At 36.8% G+C, this 19,149-nt stretch overlaps 1 protein-coding gene across 2 annotated transcripts in view; it reads left to right on the plus strand.

Annotated features, from left to right (window-relative positions):
- CAPN7 (calpain 7) overlaps window positions 1-19,149 on the plus strand; it is a 47,061-nt gene that overhangs the window by 14,824 nt on the left and 13,088 nt on the right. For both annotated transcript variants that reach the window (XM_070466997.1, XM_020875838.2), the window contains exons 7-12: window positions 2,393-2,519; window positions 3,301-3,386; window positions 4,621-4,714; window positions 6,451-6,597; window positions 9,835-9,941; window positions 10,654-10,774. In XM_070466997.1, coding sequence (XP_070323098.1) covers window positions 2,393-2,519; window positions 3,301-3,386; window positions 4,621-4,714; window positions 6,451-6,597; window positions 9,835-9,941; window positions 10,654-10,774 — 682 coding nt within the window. The remainder of the gene's footprint in view (window positions 1-2,392; window positions 2,520-3,300; window positions 3,387-4,620; window positions 4,715-6,450; window positions 6,598-9,834; window positions 9,942-10,653; window positions 10,775-19,149) is intronic.

Below are 19,149 nucleotides of genomic sequence, written 5' to 3' on the forward strand. Positions count from 1 at the left end.
TGGGTTATTTTACAGTGAGAATAATCAGAAGAAATAGTGACAGTAAACATTTTAAAATTCAAAGATAGCAGACTGATGGCAAAAAGCTCCCCAGTGTATGAATGTTTGGTTAGAAAGACTCAGTCCAGTTCAGCTCAGTCGCTCAGGCGTGTCCGACTCTCTGTGACCCCATGGACTGCAGCACGCCAGGCCTCTCTGCCCATCACCAACTCCCGGAGTCCACCCAAACCCATGTCCATCGAGTCGGTGATGCCATCCAGCCATCTCATCCTCTGTCATCCCCTTCTCCTCCTGCCCCCAGTCCCTCCCAACATCAGGGTCTTTTCCATGAGTCAACTCTTCGCATGAGGTGGCCAAAGTATTGGAGTTTCAGCTTCAGCATCAGTCCTTCCAATGAACACCTAGGACTGATCTCCTTTAGGATGGAGTGGTTGGATCTCCTTGCAGTCCAAGGGACTCTCAAGAGTCTTCTTCAACACCACAGTTCCAAAGCATCAATTTTTCGGTGCTCAGCTTTATAGTCCAACTCTCACATCCGTACATGACCACTGGAAAAACCATAGCCTTGACCAGACGGACCTTTGTTGGCAAAGTAATGTCTCTGCTTTTTAATATGCTGTCTAGGTTGGTCATAACTTTCCTTCCAAGGAGTAAGCATCTTTTAATTTCATGGCTACACTCACCATCTGCAGTGATTTTGGAGCCCCAAAAAATAAAGTCAGCCACTGTTTCCACTGTTTCCCCATCTATTTCCCATGAAGTGATGGGACTGGATGCCATGATCTTAGTTTTCTGAATGTTGAGCTTTATCTAATCTTTTTTAGGAAGATTGGGTGACGAATTTTTTTTCTTTTCTGGTCATGTATTATAAATTATAAAGTATTTTAAATATTTCAAAGTTCTAAGAAATGAACGTTAAATTTGGTAATTCAGTGGTGACTTTTGAGAGAACAAGTACTAAGGAGTCTTGGATTTACTGAATTATGGTTCATATGGTGGATTAATAATATTGAGTAATGTGATTATAGATTTGAGTCAGCCTTATTTTTTCTCCTCAAACTTTTGTGTTGGCAGTTCTTAAATTCTTCTAAATTCATTCAGCTCACTGTATGTTTCTAGTCAAGTCCTGTTACTACACAGGTACAAAATGCTGCCTAGAATGCTAGTGGTTCTATGAGATGTATGAGGTGATCATCAAAAAAGTTTGAGAAGTGTTGTATACCATATTATGCTCCAAGAGATTTCCAGTAAATACTGGCTTATTAAAGGTTTAGCGGTGTCCTTCCAATTGAAAAAAAGAAAAAATACTTCAACCAGGAGTTTTTAGATCACACATCACCGCAAAACCCTCTTCCTCCTAATGTCTGTCAACATTCTGTTTTTTAAAAAAACATATTTTTTTCAGGTTGCAAATCATTCAGCTTATATTAGCCTATAAATCTTTCAAAACCAAAGATTTGTTGCCCTTGCTCTAGAAGCACTTTGAAGAATGGCAGAATTTTGTGCTGTACATTAATTATAGAGAAATACTTCACATATATTCCGTACACATTTTGAGTAGAGAGTAACGGATAAGATGCTGGATTTGGCACCAAAGACCAGGAATCAGATACCCTTTCTTCTGTGTCTTAGCCTAATAGTGTCACAGCTTATTTGATCACTTAAAACTTTTTCTAAAAAATTTGCCCTAATAGAATCGTTTTGAAGGTTAAATGAATAAGATATGTGAAGTATTTTGTGTGATGCCTAGCACATGTTTCGTGTGTGGGCACGTGCTCAGTCGTGTCCGACTCTTTGTGATGCCATGGATTGTAGCCTGCCAGGCCCCTTTGTCCATGAAATGCTCCAGGCAAGAATACTGGAGTCGGTTGCCATTTCCTATTCCAGGGGATATTCTTGACCCAGGTATCAAACCCGCATCTCTTGCGTCTCCTACGTCGGCAGGCAGATTCTTTACCACTGTTGCCACCTGTGTATTACTCAGTAACTAGGTGTTCTCTTTATTAGTCCTGCAGAGATGTGTTTGTCAAGAGCCAACATAAAGATCTATAGCTTCCGTGCTTCTTTTGAATGAATCAAATGGCTCCCTTTTATTGAAACTGAATTTCTTGAATATAACCATGCTCAATTTAACTCTTAAAGTATAAATATAAAAGACTTCAGTTGCTCTTCTGTTGTCAGTTATCTGTGTACTTTTTTTTCAATTGGGTTGGATGATCAGATTGAACTCAAGGTCAAGTGTAAAGAACCAAATTTGACCAGAGAGTTTTTTTAGAATTCGTTGTATAGCTGTGATCACTATACCAAAAAAAAATTCTCTGGGAAATTTATTCTTGTTTTTAAGTTATTTTTTAAGGTTAATTTTATTATTTAATTTTTATTATCACCTCAGTGATAGATGTGGCAAGTTACCGTTATCACCTAAACAAAAAGCTACATTTTCTAAATGGGTACGACCAGAAGACCTCACCAACAATCCTACAATGATTTATACTGTGTCTAGTTTCAGCATAAAGCAGGTAAACATTTATTTTGTATAATTTTATATGAAAAACTAACATCTTAAAGTAATTTGAATATACATTTGCCTTTTTCTTAGGTTTTTATTTATTCAGATGCATTAGTACGATTGGAAAAATTATTCATCTCGCATTTGACTTTGACATACTGAGATATAATAACTCTTGAACAGTTATGGATTTTTGTGCACCCTATTGATATATGCTTGCAGATGAGAATAACTAAGAATCTGAATTTTATGTTTGATGAGAGAATAAATAGAAAAGACAGAAAGGTATTGGGCTTATTTAAAACACTTTGGCGGTAGAACAACTCTGTGACTTGTTTGTAGACTTTATTAATGACGCATTAGCCCTGAAGTCATAGATTTTTTCACATTAGTATGAAAATAATGCTCCTGAAATACCGTGATTCAAATTTTTTGATGTGTGTATTGATTTTAATTTGTCATTGTAATTAACCAACGTTTTTTAAATGCCTATAATTTTTTGTCATTAAAAAGTGTAATTCAATTAAATATGCTTTTATTCATGTAAGAATGGATCATGCATATTTAATTATTCTAAAGTAACTTAATTGAAATGCTTGTTTTTCCGGGGATTTGTATGAACAAAATATGTGTTAGTTGGCACTATGGCATTTCTATTTTATTGTTTTCCTGTTCAAGCAGCAGTCAAGATATTTAGTATAAAAAGTTAGACTCTGGATGCAATGCTTAAATATTGTGGTAATGTTGAAATTGCATGAGTAAATGAATGTATTAATAATTCTTATTAACAGACAATAGTATCAGATTGTTCTTTTGTGGCATCACTGGCTATCAGTGCAGCTTATGAAAGACGATTTAATAAGAAGTTGATTACCAGGTAGGATTTTATATTTGTCCCTTTAGCCCTTTTCCTGGAATTGTCTCTTAATTGGAAATTAGAAGCTTAGGGTTTGTCTGCACATATTACTTAGAATGTTATGGCCTTTGTGTGTTAAGCAGATGGTTTGTGAATGTGGAAGGATTTGCTAAGATAATCTAAGAACATATGCACATATAGTTAGAATAATATAAATGAAATAAATGAGATTGGTCAAATTAAAATCATATTTATAATTTGACTGTACTATATAGTAGCCACAAGTCTCATGTGGATATTACATACTTGAAATGAGCTAGTCTGAATTTGGATAGGCTATAAGTGTAAAATGGATCAGATTTTGAAAACTTAACACACAAAAAAATATCTATTGGAAAATATCTCAAATTTTTATATCATTTACTGAAATAATGTTTTTAATGGGTTAAATAAGACATTAATATAAAACATTATATAATACAGCATTATGTGGGTCTGTAATATAGTACAACATATATAACATTTTTGTTGACTAGAACAGTGTACTGAAATGTTACCATGAAATACTTTTTCTTTCAATTTTTGGAAGTTTTATTAGCTTAAAGTTATTCATTATAAAAATTAAGCATTATAATTTTTTTGTACAGCTTTTCCTGACTTGTTTTTGTTATGTTAAGTCCTGAAAGAAGAAAGGTAAATAGATACAGACCTTAGTTTCAAGTCATTTGCCATCTTGGATAAACAGAGCATGTAAATGAATAGTACGCAGTTTGAGAAAGAAAACTGATACTGATAGTTTCTACAAGTATCTCACTAGATAATTTTGTGTACTTTATCAGCGCTCTGCTAACTTTATCTCTGTCAGAGTTATAGTTTCCTTAGTTGTGGTTAACTGAAATGGTCTCTTTATGTTTTAGAGCCGATCGTAGATTATTTTAACTAGTTTAAAATATATCCACGTACTAGAAAATTTTTTAGAGGATATAATTAAAAATGAGCATTTTTCAGAATATTATGAAATGTATGCCCTACTGTATGATCTCCTAAGATACTGTCTTCATTTACTTATATTAAATAAAAACTTTGAGGTGAAATTCTTTTTCTATTACAGGTCTATTATAGACAAATATCCTTACATTTATTTTTGTAAAATTACTAAGATAATAGTGTATGTCTAAATAAAATTAATATTCTGCATAGTAGTTTATATTGAATACTAATGTTGGTATTTCACCATTTCTCTCCTTTGCTAAAGCATAATTTACCCTCAGAATAAGGATGGTGAGCCAGAGTACAATCCTTGTGGAAAGTACATGGTAAAACTTCACCTCAATGGTGTCCCCAGAAAGGTGAATAACATTTCTCTCCATATCAGCCCCTCTCTCTTCCCTGCCTTTGAGTCTTGAGTAGAGGCATTAAGCAGTGTTATTTATGTAAACATTTAGAAAGTCAGCTTAGTTGAGTTTGGCTCTCTGATATTATACATGTTACTACCAATACCATCATCAATAATAATTAAAAATAAAAACTCATGACAAGCATAAAGTCTTTTAAAAAATGAGTTTGGGAAAATTTATAGAAAGCTCCAAGAAGTAGCATTGAGCTAATGATTGCTTATGCTTAAAATGAATTTTAAATCTGGTGGTCATTAGTTACCTTTTTGATTAAAAAGACATCAGACACACTAAGTCCATTAGAACAATTTATGTGTGTAAATCAAGATGTAAGACACCTTTAATACTATTTTCCTTTGTGAAATAGATACATAGTTTTAAATTGCAAATCTTTCTTTAAGGATTCTGAACCATGTTGTAAGGGCCTTGTTTTGTTAGGATTCTCTAGCTCCTGTCTACTCATTAAGTCTGGGGATCAACATTCGTATCACTTGGAAATTTGTTGGGCTTCTCAGGTAGTGCTCGTGGTAAAGAACTCTCCTGCCAATGTAGGAGACACAGGAGACATGGGTTTGATTCCCTGGGTCGGGAAGATCCGTGGAGGAGGGCATGGCGACCCACTCCAGTATTTTTGCCTGGAGAGTCCCCTGGACAGAGGAGCCCAGGGAGCCGTCCAGAGCGTTGCAAAGAGTCGGACACGACTGAAGCAACTTAGCCTTCATGCACACAGGAATTTGTTAGAATTTCTGAACTTGGGCCTCATCCTGGACCTGCTGAATCAAAATGCACGCTTAAACAAGATTCCATACTGACTCTAGTGTGGGAAGCTTAGAAGTTACTCTCTAGTTGAATAAGAATCAAACTTCAGCGTGCACAGAATCATTTGGAGTGCTTGTTAAAAAAGATTCCTGGGCTCCACCCCCAAAGCCTCTGATTCAGTAGGTCTGCAGAAGGGCCGGAATTTGCATGTCTAACAGGTTTCTAGGTAATAGTGGTGGTGATGTTGTCTGAGAACAACCTTCCAGAATGACTGCTCTAGCTGACTTCTTAAGAACTAAACAATTTCCCCATCTAAACAAAATGGTTGAGAATGGTCTTTCTGAACTATAATTTGTAAATAATCTCTGATTTAAAGAATCTTTCAAAATGCAGTTGCATAGTTTCTCTATTAATAGATCAAAATTCTTTTTATCCTTATTTCCCAAATCACTCTATAATGTGAATTAGAGGCTGCATGTTTGTGGTGATTACTTCTATGCTTCCATATTATTTAAATGTATTTTTTTAGTCATAAGGTTTTACTACTAAGTACAGCATGAATCTTTTTGCAGATTTAGGGTACTGTTGTTATTTACCTTCATAGTGAGAGGCCCTTTTGTAATTATTTTAGATATAAAGTACATTTCTAGAATCCGTAATAACTTTGTTGGTAGATCCATAACATTTTCCAACCGTTGCCTCAAAGTTAATACCTGAGAGGGAGATTAAATTGTAAACCTTAAGAAAGGCATCACAAAACATTTTATAATTGATCAGTTTCCAGAAATATGAAACTACCATTATCTTAGTAATTGACATAGCATACCTTTTATCATGTATTTTATCAGTATAAGAGGTGTGGAAGTTTTTTGATAGAAAAGATTTTAAAATATTTCGTACCACCTAAGGAAATTAATGTTCTCTTTCTCCAGGTGATAATTGATGACCAGTTACCTGTTGATCACAAGGGAGAATTGCTCTGTTCTTATTCTAACAACAAAAGTGAATTATGGGTTTCTCTCATAGAAAAAGCTTACATGAAAGTCATGGGAGGATATGATTTCCCAGGATCCAATTCAGTAAGTAATAAGATGATCCAGACACAGGCTTATGCTATCTAATATGATTATTCTGGGTTTGAAAGATTATAGATTATGTATTTGGCTTAAATGAAAACATTATCAGCCCCTGAAAAATATTGATCAATCACTTATTATGGGAGTGCATGTTTTCTTTTGTAAGATTATTTGCACATTGTATAGATTTAGTATTCAGGAAAGCCTATAGTGTATGTGTCTACTGTTCTGGTGGGATACAGGCCCGAATAAATGTAGTGTCCCTTTCCAAAGAAGCCTCTGCAAATCAAAGGGATGAGTCATATTGTCATCCTTGTGTATTTTTTTTTTATTTATAAATTCAGGCTCAAGGAGTTTGGGGTTAGTTTTTCCCAACCTTAACACAACTTTATTTGTAAAATCAAGGTATCTGCCAGTGTCCTTGAGTTGTCACCTATAGCCCTATGCCAGAAATTATTCAGACTAGCATGACTTTAAATTATAACACTAATCAGCCTGTAGCCTTAGAAAAGGTATTTACCCTTTCTTAGGTTCTTTGTTTGTCTGTAATATGAGGATAATACCCACCTCTCAAGAACTGTAAAGATTAAATGAGGTAATATATGCAAATCACATATTTCTTATACCTAGTTAGTATCCTCACCTAGTACCTGGCCTCCTCCATCCTGCTGGTTCTTATAATGCTAGTCAAAGAGTGTATAGGTCATAGTTAAAGGTAGAAGGATGTTAAAATTTCTTCCCGAATCAATATTGTCAAAATGGCTATACTACCCAAAGTAATCTATAGATTCAATGCAATCCCTATCAAACTACCAACAGTATTTTTCACAGAACTAGAACAAATAATTTCACAATTTGTATGGAAATACAAAAAACCTCGAATAGCCAAAGTAATCCTGAGAAAGAAGAATGGAACTGGAGGAATCAATCTGCCTGACTTCAGACTCTACTACAAAGCCACAGTCATCAAGACAGTATGGTACTGGCACAAAGACAGAAATATAGATCAATGGAACAGAATAGAAAGCCCAGAGATAAGTCCACGAACCTATGGTCACCTTATCTTCGACAAAGGAGGCAAGGATATACAATGGAAAAAAGATAACCTCTTTAACAAGTGGTGCTGGGAAAACTGGTCAACCACCTGTAAAAGAATGAAACTAGAACACTTTCTAACACCATACACAAAAATAAACTCAAAATGGATTAAAGATCTAAATGTAAGACCAGAAACTATCAAACTCCTAGAGGAGAACATAGGCAAAACACTCTCCGACATAAATCACAGCAGGATCCTCTATGACCCACATCCCAGAATTTCAGAAATAAAAGCAAAAATAAACAAATGGGACCTAATGAAATTTAAAAGCTTTTGCACAACAAAGGAAACTATAAGCAAGGTGAAAAGACAGCCCTCAGATTGGGAGAAAACAATAGCAAACGAAGCAACAGACAAAGGATTAATCTCAAAAATATACAAGCAACTCCTCCAGCTCAACTCCAGAAAAATAAATGACCCAATCAAAAAATGGGCCAAAGAACTCAACAGACATTTCTCCAAGGAAGACATACAGATGGCAAAAAAACACATGAAAAGATGCTCAACATCACTCATTATCAGAGAAATGCAAATCAAAACCACAATGAGGTACCATTATACGCCAGTCAGGATGGCTGCTATCCAAAAGTCTACAAGCAATAAATGCTGGAGAGGGTGTGGAGAAAAGGGAACCCTCTTACACTGTTGGTGGGAATGCAAATTAGTACAGCCACTATGGAAAACAGTGTGGAGATTTCTTAAAAAGCTGGAAATAGAACTGCCGTATGACCCAGCAATCCCACTTCTGGGCATACACACCAAGGAAACCAGATCTGAAAGAGACACATGCACCCCAATGTTCATCGCAGCACTGTTTATAATAGCCAGGACATGGAAGCAACCCAGATGCCCATCAGCAGACGAATGGATGAGGAAGCTGTGGTACATATACACCATGGAATATTACTCAGCCATTAAAAAGAATTCATTTGAATCAGTTCTAATGAGATGGATGAAACTGGAGCCCATTATACAGAGCGAAGTAAGCCAGAAAGATAAAGACCATTACAGTATACTAACACATATATATGGACTTTAGAAAGATGGTAACGATAACCCTATATGCAAAACAGAAAAAGAGACTCAGATGTATGGAACAGACTTGTGGACTCTGGGAGAAGGCGAGGGTGGGATGTTTCAGGAGAACAGCATTGAAACATGTATATTATCTAGGGTGAAACAGATCACCAGCCTAGGTTGGGTGCATGAGACAAGTGCTCGGGCCTGGTGCACTGGGAAGACCCAGAGGGATCGGGTGGAGAGGGAGGTGGGAGGGGGGACTGGGATGGGGAGTACATGTAAATCCATGGCTAATTCTTATCAATGTATAACAAAAACTACTGTAATGATGTAAAGTAATTAGCCTCCAACTAATAAAAATTTAAAAAAAAAAAAAAAAAAAAAGAAAGTACATCTACCCACAGACTTTTCCTTCTTGTTTAATTTTGTTTACTTATTTATTTTGGCTGCGATGAGTCTTCACTGCTGTGCACAGGCAAAAAAAAAAATAAATAAAAATTAAAAAAAAAAAATTTCTTCCCAACCTCCGTGTTCAATTGCTCTGTCCTTCAAATATTTTTAGTTTAGCTTTCTAATCCATTGCCTGTTGATTTACCGAGTCAGCTTAGAGAGGGAATGAGCATAAATGCAACTGTTATCATCATCATCATCAAAGCAGTTTTTTCTATTAAATATTTTGAGTTTTCATCATATTTATCAGTAAATGTATTCTGGAAAAGCAGCAGAGATTGTAAGGAAAAGACAGGCTTGTGCTTAAATCCAGATGGGAATTTGAGTTAAGTAAGAGGTTTATTTTTCTGGAGAGGGAAAATGCAGCCCACCCAGTAATAAAAGATTTATTATCACTGGAGAAGGAAATAGCAACCCACTCCAGTATTTTTGCCTGGATAATCCCGTGAACTGAGGAACCTGGTGGGCTATAGTCCACAGGGTCGCAGAGTCGGACACGACTGAGCACACACATGCAAGAGCTTCATACTGATAGAAAACAACTTACTACCTTCTGATTTATTCCTATCGGAATCATCGTGTCAGATCAGTGAGATTTAACAGCTTACCCTGGGGACTTATTTAAGAGCTTGAAAACCACAGTGACAGTGCTGACTGTGTTTATGTTGCAGAACATTGATCTCCATGCCCTGACTGGGTGGATACCAGAAAGGATCGCCATGCATTCAGACAGCCAGACTTTCAGCAGGGATAATTCTTTCCGAATGCTTTACCAAAGGTAAACTCTTCTCTCTCTTTTGTACTAAAAGAGGCCGTTTGAAAACTTTATGTCTTCTTGAGAATGGATCCTGCAGAGGCTGTCATTTTCAGTTATTAGGGACGTTGTGTTTTTAAAATATTCACTTTATGCACTCGCTCCAGCCAGCCCTCAGTGACACTTACAGTTAATCCAGATGGTAGATAATCCAAAACATTTGGATAAAGGAATATTGGAAAGGCTATTTTGTACTTCCTGAGTACTTACCAATTTGAGGGAAGGTGGGAAAAGAGGAGGGTGAGAACATAAAGATAGCTTAAGCCTTAAATGGATCATCCATGTGAAGAACTGGAAAACTGTCTTGGAGCCAGAAAGCTCAGTGATTTGATAAATAAAATGATACGGCTTTGGGAGAAATGCATTTGGTATTTCCCATCTTCACCTTTATTTGTAAATCATTTGAAAATTTAGCATTTATTTTTCTTCATTGATAGGTTTCTGAGAATTAGTTTGTCTGAAACAGGGAGGGAAAACAAATAAATGTGATAGTTTTTTCTGATTTGCTGTAAAACAAAAATGTACTTCACTGGTGGGTGTTGAGAATAGCCTGTATTAGAAAAGATTTCCACTTTGTGGAAATTTTCGTGTAAACCACAAGATGAAAGGAAGGATGGTGAAATCTGAGATACGGATGTGTTTACCTTTGGTTATTGATCTGTTGGGTCCATTCCAGATTTCACAAAGGAGATGTCCTCATCACTGCATCTACTGGAGTGATGACTGAGGCTGAAGGCGAGAAGTGGGGCCTGGTCCCCACACATGCGTACGCCGTGCTGGACATCAGAGAATTCAAGGTTCCGCCTCACATTTCATTTCCCTTGCTTTTCTCATTTGCTAGTAAGACATTGCAAGCATTCCAAATAACATATGAGCTTTTTAAATACTGATAAGTCAAGATTGAGACCAAGTTTGAAAACCATTCTACCTCTTAAATGACTTGACCTCTACCACTGGAGATTATGAATAAAAAGGTGGGAAATGTAACGACAGTGGCGGTACAGATATTGACAATGGAACAGGAACGTTGTATGCCTCTTTTTTTTTTTCCCCATAAAAGTAGTAGGGTTGAGGTGAACACATGTCCCTCAAGGTTCTGGGCTGTCTGTTGGCTTTGGGGCTCAGTCACAATGTCAGACTGTAGAGCATTCAGTGAATCCTTGTGCACAGACAGAAAATAAGAGGATGCCTATGAATAAGGAACATGGCAGTGGGTTTGCAGGTGTCTCCCTGGCAGCCCTTGCATTGATGGTGTGAGGCCTTTTTCAGACCCTTTCTCTGTGTTCTGGTACTGGCACGTTGACTTTATTACTTCTCGTGTTACTGGTTAGTTAGTTTTCACCGAAAAATATCTCTACAATGGATTAGAAAATATAAGAATCATTAAGGAAAGAGCTCTCTTTCCCTCATGGTATAGAAACGAAGCTGTATAGTTACTGAAAAGTTTAACTAGCTGTATATTCCAGTCTTCCTGCTTAAACTTACAGAAAGAAGTAGTGATCAGTCACCAAGAACAGGGTACTACTGTGTATTTGAATTGATTTTCTTATGTGGCACGTGGAACTGTATGAATTATGAAGGCAATAGGGATGTGCTGCAACATTTAAAAATTTAGTCTTAAAGCCACTATTGTGCCACTAATCATTCTGTAAAGAATTGTCTCTCCCTTTAAAAGTGGCATAAAAATTGACTGCATAAAGCAAAAAAATTAAAAAATTTATTTAAGATTAAATAAACAGATATCTGTGTTTGTTCAGGGATGTATTTTGCCACAAAAACCAAGTAAAACATTGAGAATAACAGTTGCTATTATTTAATAATAATTTTACTGTTAGAATATCCTTTGAGATAGTTGTTAATGAATGTGTCTGGCAAGAGATTTAAATTTAGACAATGAAACAATATGGAAGTAAGCTTGAATGTGAGGAAAATTTCTGTAAAGATACATCATTTATTTCAAGAATAAGTATTTGTTCTGAATGTTTAAGAGAAACTGGAAAAATAACATATTTAAGAGAAAAATAGGTACCTGTGATTTGACTTGAAAACAAAGCATTTAAAAATTACTAAGTTTCAGTGAAGTAAGCTTCTCAAATAATAGCTTTGTTAAGAATCAGTGGCATTATTCACACAGTATCAATTTGATGTGTCAGTTATTGTGTAGTGATTAAGGTTGCTTGTTTTTTTTATAAATTGAGGTGTGACAGATGTGCAGCCCTGCGTGGTAAACGGCATGGTGATGTGATAGTTCCGTACATCACAAAATAGTCACCACAGTCAGTCACCATCTGTCACCATACGAAGTTATCCCAGTATTATTGACTGCATTCCCAGCGCTGATGGAGAAGGAAATGGCAACCCACTCCAGTATTCTTGCCTGGAGAATCCCATGGACGGAGGAGCCTGGTGGGCTACAGTTCACGGGGTCGCAAAGAGTCGGACACGACTGAGCGACTTCACTTTCCCGGAGCTGAGCATTTCATCCCCATTGCCTGTTTACTTTGTAGCTGGCAGTTTGCCTTTTTATCTCCCTCGCCTGTTTTACTCACAGCCCCCCCCCCGGATTCCATCCCACTCAGGCAACCACCTATTTTTCTTCTGTATCTGTGAATCTGTTTCTTTTGTTTGCTGATTTGTCTTGTTTTTTAGATTCCACACATAATTGAAATCATATGGTATTTTTCTTTCTCTAACAGTTTCACTTAGCATAATACGTATTCCCCAGGATCCGTGACAAATGGCAAGATTGCATTCTTTTTTAATGGCTAACATTTCATTGTATATATGGATACCAGTTTTGTTTTCTTTTTATCCATTCATCCATCAATGGACACTTAAGTTGCTTCCATATCTTGGCTCTTGTATATAATGCTGCAGTGAACATTGGTGTGCATATGTGTTTTTCAGATTAGTGTTTTTATTTTTCTATGGACAAATGCCCAGAAGTGAAATTGCTTGATCATATGGCAGTTCTGTTTTTAATTTTTTTAGGGGTCACCATACTGTTTTCATAATGCCTACACTCAGTTTACATTCCCACCAAAAGTGCATTTATTTACATCCTTGCCAACATTTGTTATTTGTTGTCTTTTTTACTGTAGCTGTTCTGACAGGTATAAAGTGATATCCCATTGTGGTTTGTATTTACATTTTCCTGATTAGTGATGTTGAGTATCTTTTCATATATGTGTTGGCCATCTGTCTATCATCTTTGGACAAAATGAATGTGCAAGTCCTTTGCCCAGTTTTTAAATTAGGTTCTATTTTTCTCATGTTGAGCTGTATGAATTCTTTTTATGTTTTGGATATTATCCCCTCATCAGATATATTATTTGCAAATATTTTCTCCCATTCAGTAGGTGGCCTTTTTATTTTGTTGATAATTTCCTTCACCTTGCAAAGTTTTATAGTTTGATGTAACATTATTTGTTTGTTTTTGCTTTTGTTTCCCTTGCCTGAGGACACAGATAAAAAATACTTCTAAGGACCATACTGCTTATGTCTTCTGTCTTCCTCTAGGAGTTTCAGGACTTATATTTAAGTCTTTAAATCCATTTTGAGTTTATTTTTGTACATGGTGTAAGATATTGTTCCTGTTCCTTTTTTTAACGTGTAACTGTCCAGGTTTCCTCACACTGTTTATTGAAGAAACTTTTTTCCCCTATGTTTGTTTTTGACTCCTTTATCATAAATTAGTTATGATGTAAGTATGGGTTTATTTCTGGGCTCTGTACTGTCCCACTGACGTATGTGCCTGCTTTTGTGCCAGTTCCGTGTTGTTTTGCTTACTGTAGCTTTGTAGTACGGTTTGAAACCAGAGAGGTGTGAGACTTCATAGCTTTGCTTTTCTTTCTCAAGATTGTTTTGGCTATTTGGGGTCTTTTATGCTTCTGTACAAGTTTTAGTTATCTGTTCTAGTTCTGGGAGAATTGTCCTTGGTATCTCAACAGGGATTGTAGTGAATCTGTAGATTGCCTTGGGTGGTATGGTCATTTTAACAACGTTAATTCTTCAGTCCGTGAGCATGGTACAGCTTTCCATTTGTTTGTGTCATCTTTAATTCCTTGCATCAGTGTCTGAGTTTTCAGAGTGTAGGTCTTCCACTTCCTTGGTTAGTTTTTTTCCTCGTTATATTATTTTTGTTACAATTGGAAATGAAGCTATTTTCTTAATTTCTCTGATCGTTGTTAGTGTATAGAAGCATAACAGATTCCTGTATATTAATTTTGTATCCTGTCGCTTTACCAAATTCATTTAGTAGTTCTAATAGTTTTTTGGTGGCATCTTCAGGATTTTCTGTATATAGTATCATGTCTTGTGCAAACAGTGACAGTTCTGTTTCTTACTTAACAATTTGAATTCCCTTTATTTATTTTGCTTGTCTAATTGTTGTGGCTAGGGCTTTGAATAAAAGTGGCAGTATCTTGTCTTGCTCCTGATCTTAGAGGGAATGTTTTCGGTTTTTCACTGTTGAGTATGAAGTTAGCTATAGGCTTATCGTATACGGCCTTTATTATGTTATGGCCCCTCTGTACCCACTTTGTTGAGAGTTTTTATCATAAACAGATGCTGAATTTTGTTAAAGCTTCTTCTGCCTCTATGGAAATGACCATATGATTTTTATTCTTCAGTTTGTTAATGTGGTGTTACCCCTTGATTGATTTGCAAATGTTGAATCGTCCTTGCATCCGTGAGATAAATCCCACTTGATCATGGTGTGTGACCTATTAATGTATTGTTGAGTTTGGTTTGCTAATATTTTGTTGAGGATTTTTGCATCTTATGTTCATCACTGATACTGGCCTGTGATTTTCTTTTCTTGTAGTAGTTTTAGTTTTGGTATCAAAAATGCTGGTCTTTGAGAATAAGTTTGGACACATTCCTTCGTTTTCAGCTCTTTGGAATACTTTGAGAAAGATAGATGTTAATTCTTCTTTAAACATTCAATAGAATTCACACAAAAACTATCTGGTCCTGGACTTTGTTTGTTGAGAGTTTATAAATTACTGGTTCAACTTCATCACTGGTCGTTGATTGGTTCATGTCTTCTGTTTCTTCCTGATTCCATCTTGAGAGATTGTACATTTCTAGGAATTTATCCATTTCTTCCAGGTTGTCCATTTTACTGGTGTATAATTGTTTGTAGTAACTTCTTATGATCATTTATACTTCTGTGATGTCAGTTGTAACTTCTTTCTTATTTCTTATTTGACTTATTTGAGCTCTCTTTCTTGATTAGTTTAGTTAAAAGTTTGTCAATTTTGTTTATATTTTCAACAAACTAGGTCTTAGTTTCACTTTTTTTTTTTATTTTCCATTTCTCATTTATTTCTGCTCTGAACTTTTTGATTTCTTTCCTTCTACTAACTTTGGGTTTTGTTTGTTTGTTTGTTTTTTCTAGTTCCTTTAGGTATAAAGTTAGGTGTTTGAGATTTTTCTTTATTTCTGAGGTAGTCTTATATCACTATAAATTTCCCTTTTAGAATTGCCTTTGCTGCATCCCATAGATTGTGATTGTTGTGTTTCCATTTTTATTTACCTCAAGATATTTTTAAATTTCCTCTTTGACTTCTTCAGTGACCTGTTAGTTGTTTAGTTGCAGATTGCTTAGCTTTTATGTGTTTGTGGTTTTTGCAGTTCTTTCTTGTGGTTGATTTCTAGTCTTAGATTCTTGTGGTAAGAAAAGATGTTTGATGTGGTTTCAGTCTTTTTAAATTTATTGAGACTTGTTTTGAGTCCTGGTGTGTGATTTGTCTTGCAGAATGTTGTATGTGCACTTGAAAAGGGTGTGTATTCAGCTGTTTTTGGATGGGATGCTCTGTAGATATCTATTAAGTCCATTGGGTCTAATGTGTAATATAAGTGGTTTTCTTAATGATGATTTTTCTGCCTAGATGATTTATCCATTGATACAAGTGGCATGTTACTACCTCCTAGTAATATTGTGTTACTGTTCATTTTTCCCATTATGTCTGTTAATATTTGCTTTATGTGTTTGGGTGCTCTTATGTTGGATGCATATATATTTAAAATTGTATCTTTTTCTTGGATTGATCCTTTTAAAATTATGTAATGCTCTTCACTGTCTGTTGTTACAGTCTTTGTTTTAAACTCTATTTTGTTTGACACAAAGTACTGCTATCCCAGCTTTCTTTTTGTTTCCATTTACATGGAATATTTTTTTCCATACCCTCACTTGGAGTCTGTGTGTGTCTTTAGATCTGAACTGAGTCTCTGTAGGCAGCACATAATATGGGTCTTGTTGTCTTTATTTTTTTATTATTTATTTTTATTATTTTCTTTATCCACTGTATGTCTTCTGATTTAGTCTGTTTACATTTAAAGTAATTATTGAGAGGCATTTGTTCATCATTTAGGGTTATTTTTGTAGTGTTTTTGGTTCCTTTCTTCTTTTGTTCTCTTTCATTGTGATTGATGACTGTCTTTAGTGTTATGTTTGGATTCTTTCCTTGTCTTTTCTGTGTGTATCTATTAGAGGGTTTTGATTTGTGGTTACCATGAGGTTTGTGTGCTGTAAGCTGTGCTCAAATGCTCATTCGTGTCTGACTCTTTATGACCCCATGGACTGTAGCCTGCCAGGCTCCTCTGTCCATGGGATTCTCCTGGCAAAAATACCACAGTGGGGTACCATTTCCTCCTCCAGGGGATCTTCCTGACCCAGGATTGAACCCATGTCTCTTATGTCTCCTGAATTGACAAGCAGATTCTTTACTACTAGCGCCACCTGGGAAGCCCCATGGTGTGCGTATAGCAATACATATACATCATGTGTGTGTGCGTATATATATATATTTACATATGATTATTTTAAGTTCACATCCTTTTAAGTTCAAATGCATTCTAACAACTATGCATTTTTACTGACACTGTCCACATTTCATGTTTCTGGCATCATATTTTACATCTTTTTGTTTTATGCATCCCTTCAGTTTAGTTGCTCAGTTGTGTCTGACTCTTTGCGACCCCATGGACTGCAGCATGCCAGACTTCCCTGTCCATCACCAGCTCCGGGAGCTTGCTCAAACTCATATCCATCGAGTCAGTGATGCCATCCAGTCATCTCACCCTCTGTCGTCCCCTTCTCCTCCTGCCTTCATTGTCCCAGCATCAGGGTCTTTTCCATTGAGTCAGTTCTTTGCATCAGGTGGCCAGAGTACTGGGGCTTCAGCTTTGGAATCAGTCCTTCCAATGAATATTCAGGACTGATTTCCTTTAGGATGGACTGGTTGGATCTCCTTGCAGTCCAAGGGACTCTCAAGAGTCTTCTTCAACACCACATTTCAAAAGCATCAATTTTTTGGCGCTCAGCTTTCTTTATGGTCCAACTCTCACATCCATACATGACCACTGGAAAAACCCATAGCTTTGACTAGACAGACCTTTATTGGCATGTATGTATCTTTACCATACTTTTATGTATGTATCCCTTAACCATACATATTGTGGATATAGATGATTTTACTGCTTCTGTTTATTAACCTTTCTACTAGCTTTCTAAGTAATATATCTACTGGCTTTACTCTGTGTAGTGTGTGTGTGTGTGCGCGCGCACACGCATGCATGAGTCGTTCAGCCATGTCCAACTCTTTGTGACGCCATGGACTATAGCCCGCTGGGCTCCCCTGTCCGTGGGATTCTCCAGGCAGGGTTGCTGGAGTGGGTTGCCATTTCCTTCTCCTGGGGGATCTTCCCAACCCAGGGATCGAACCCTGGTCTCCTGCAGTGCAGGCAGATTCTTTCCCATCTGAGCTACCAGAGAAGCCCCCTTTATTGTATACCTACATTTACCAATAAGATTTTTCCTTTTGTAATTTTCTAATTTCTGGATGTGGCCTTTGCTTTTTCACTCAGGGACTTGCGTAGAGTTGTAAAATGGGTTTAGTAGTGCTGAACTCTTAGCTTTTGTTCATCTGTGAAACTGTCTTATCTTTTCCTCAAATCTAAATGATAACCTTACTTGGTAGAGTATTCTTGGCTGTAGGCTTTTTTCCCTTTCAGTACTTTTAATATATTGTGCCTTTCCCTTCTGACCTGCAAGGTTTATGCTACAAAGTCAGCTGATGGTCGTATAGGAATTTCCTTGTTCTTCTCTTTTAAGATTTTCTCTTTGCCAATAATTTTTCCTATTTTAATTGCAGTGTATCTTGGTGTGGGCCTTTTGGGGATCATCTTGTTTGGGACTTTCTGAGCTTCCTGCACCTGAATGTCTGTTTTCTTCCCCAGACTAGGGAAGTTTTTTAGCTATTATTTCTTCATTTAAGTTCTCTACCCCTTTTCTCTATTCTCCTTCTCAGACCCCTGTGATGTGAATGTTAGGTCAATGTGTTTGATGTTGTCCCAGAAGTCTCTGAAAGTATCCTCATTTTTTAAAATGCTTTTCTTTCTTCAACTAGGGTGGTTTCCACTTCTCTGTCTTCCATCTCAGCAATTCATTCCTCTGTGTCATCTAATCTAGCTTTGATTATTTCTAGTGCGTTTTTTTATTTCCACTATTGTATTCCTCAGCTGTTTGTTTCTTCTTTGTCTTTTCTAACTATTTATTAAACATCTCACTGTGTTCATTCATTCTCCTGAATTCTTTGAACATCTTAATGATCATTACCTTGATCTCTTTATCGGGTAGATCGCTTAGTCTTCTTCTGGGGTTTCTTTGTTCCTTCATTGGGGATGTTTTCTTCTTTTGCCTCTTTCTGCCTCGTTTTGTTTTTATTTTTATGTATTAACTATGTCACGTGTGTTTCTTGGTCTTGGAGAAGTGGATGTCCTTGTGGAGGAGACATACTGTGTGCCCAGCGGCACACCCCTCCACTCACCCAAGCTCTGTGCCCGAGAGGTGCCCTGCACGTGTTGCACGGGCCCCTCTGTGGGGCTGACCACTGCGAGCCCAGTTGGACGCTAGGCCCTGCCTCACGCATAGGCTGCCAGCCACGGGTGGGCACAGTCAGGTCCCAGAACAGCTGTCTGAGCAGCCCCGGGGGCGCGCCTAGAGCTGGTGTTGGCCTGCTGATGGGCCGGGCTGTGTCCCAAGATGAAGGCACTTTAGAGCGTGTGAAGGTGGAGTGAAGTGTGGCCTGGTGATGGGTTTCTTCACTGTAATAATGCTCACATTCACATCAAAATTCTATGAAAGTTACTGAGCAGAAACAAAACC

Source organism: Odocoileus virginianus, chromosome 4 (genome assembly GCF_023699985.2).
Source record: "Odocoileus virginianus isolate 20LAN1187 ecotype Illinois chromosome 4, Ovbor_1.2, whole genome shotgun sequence".
NCBI lineage: Eukaryota > Metazoa > Chordata > Mammalia > Artiodactyla > Cervidae > Odocoileus > Odocoileus virginianus.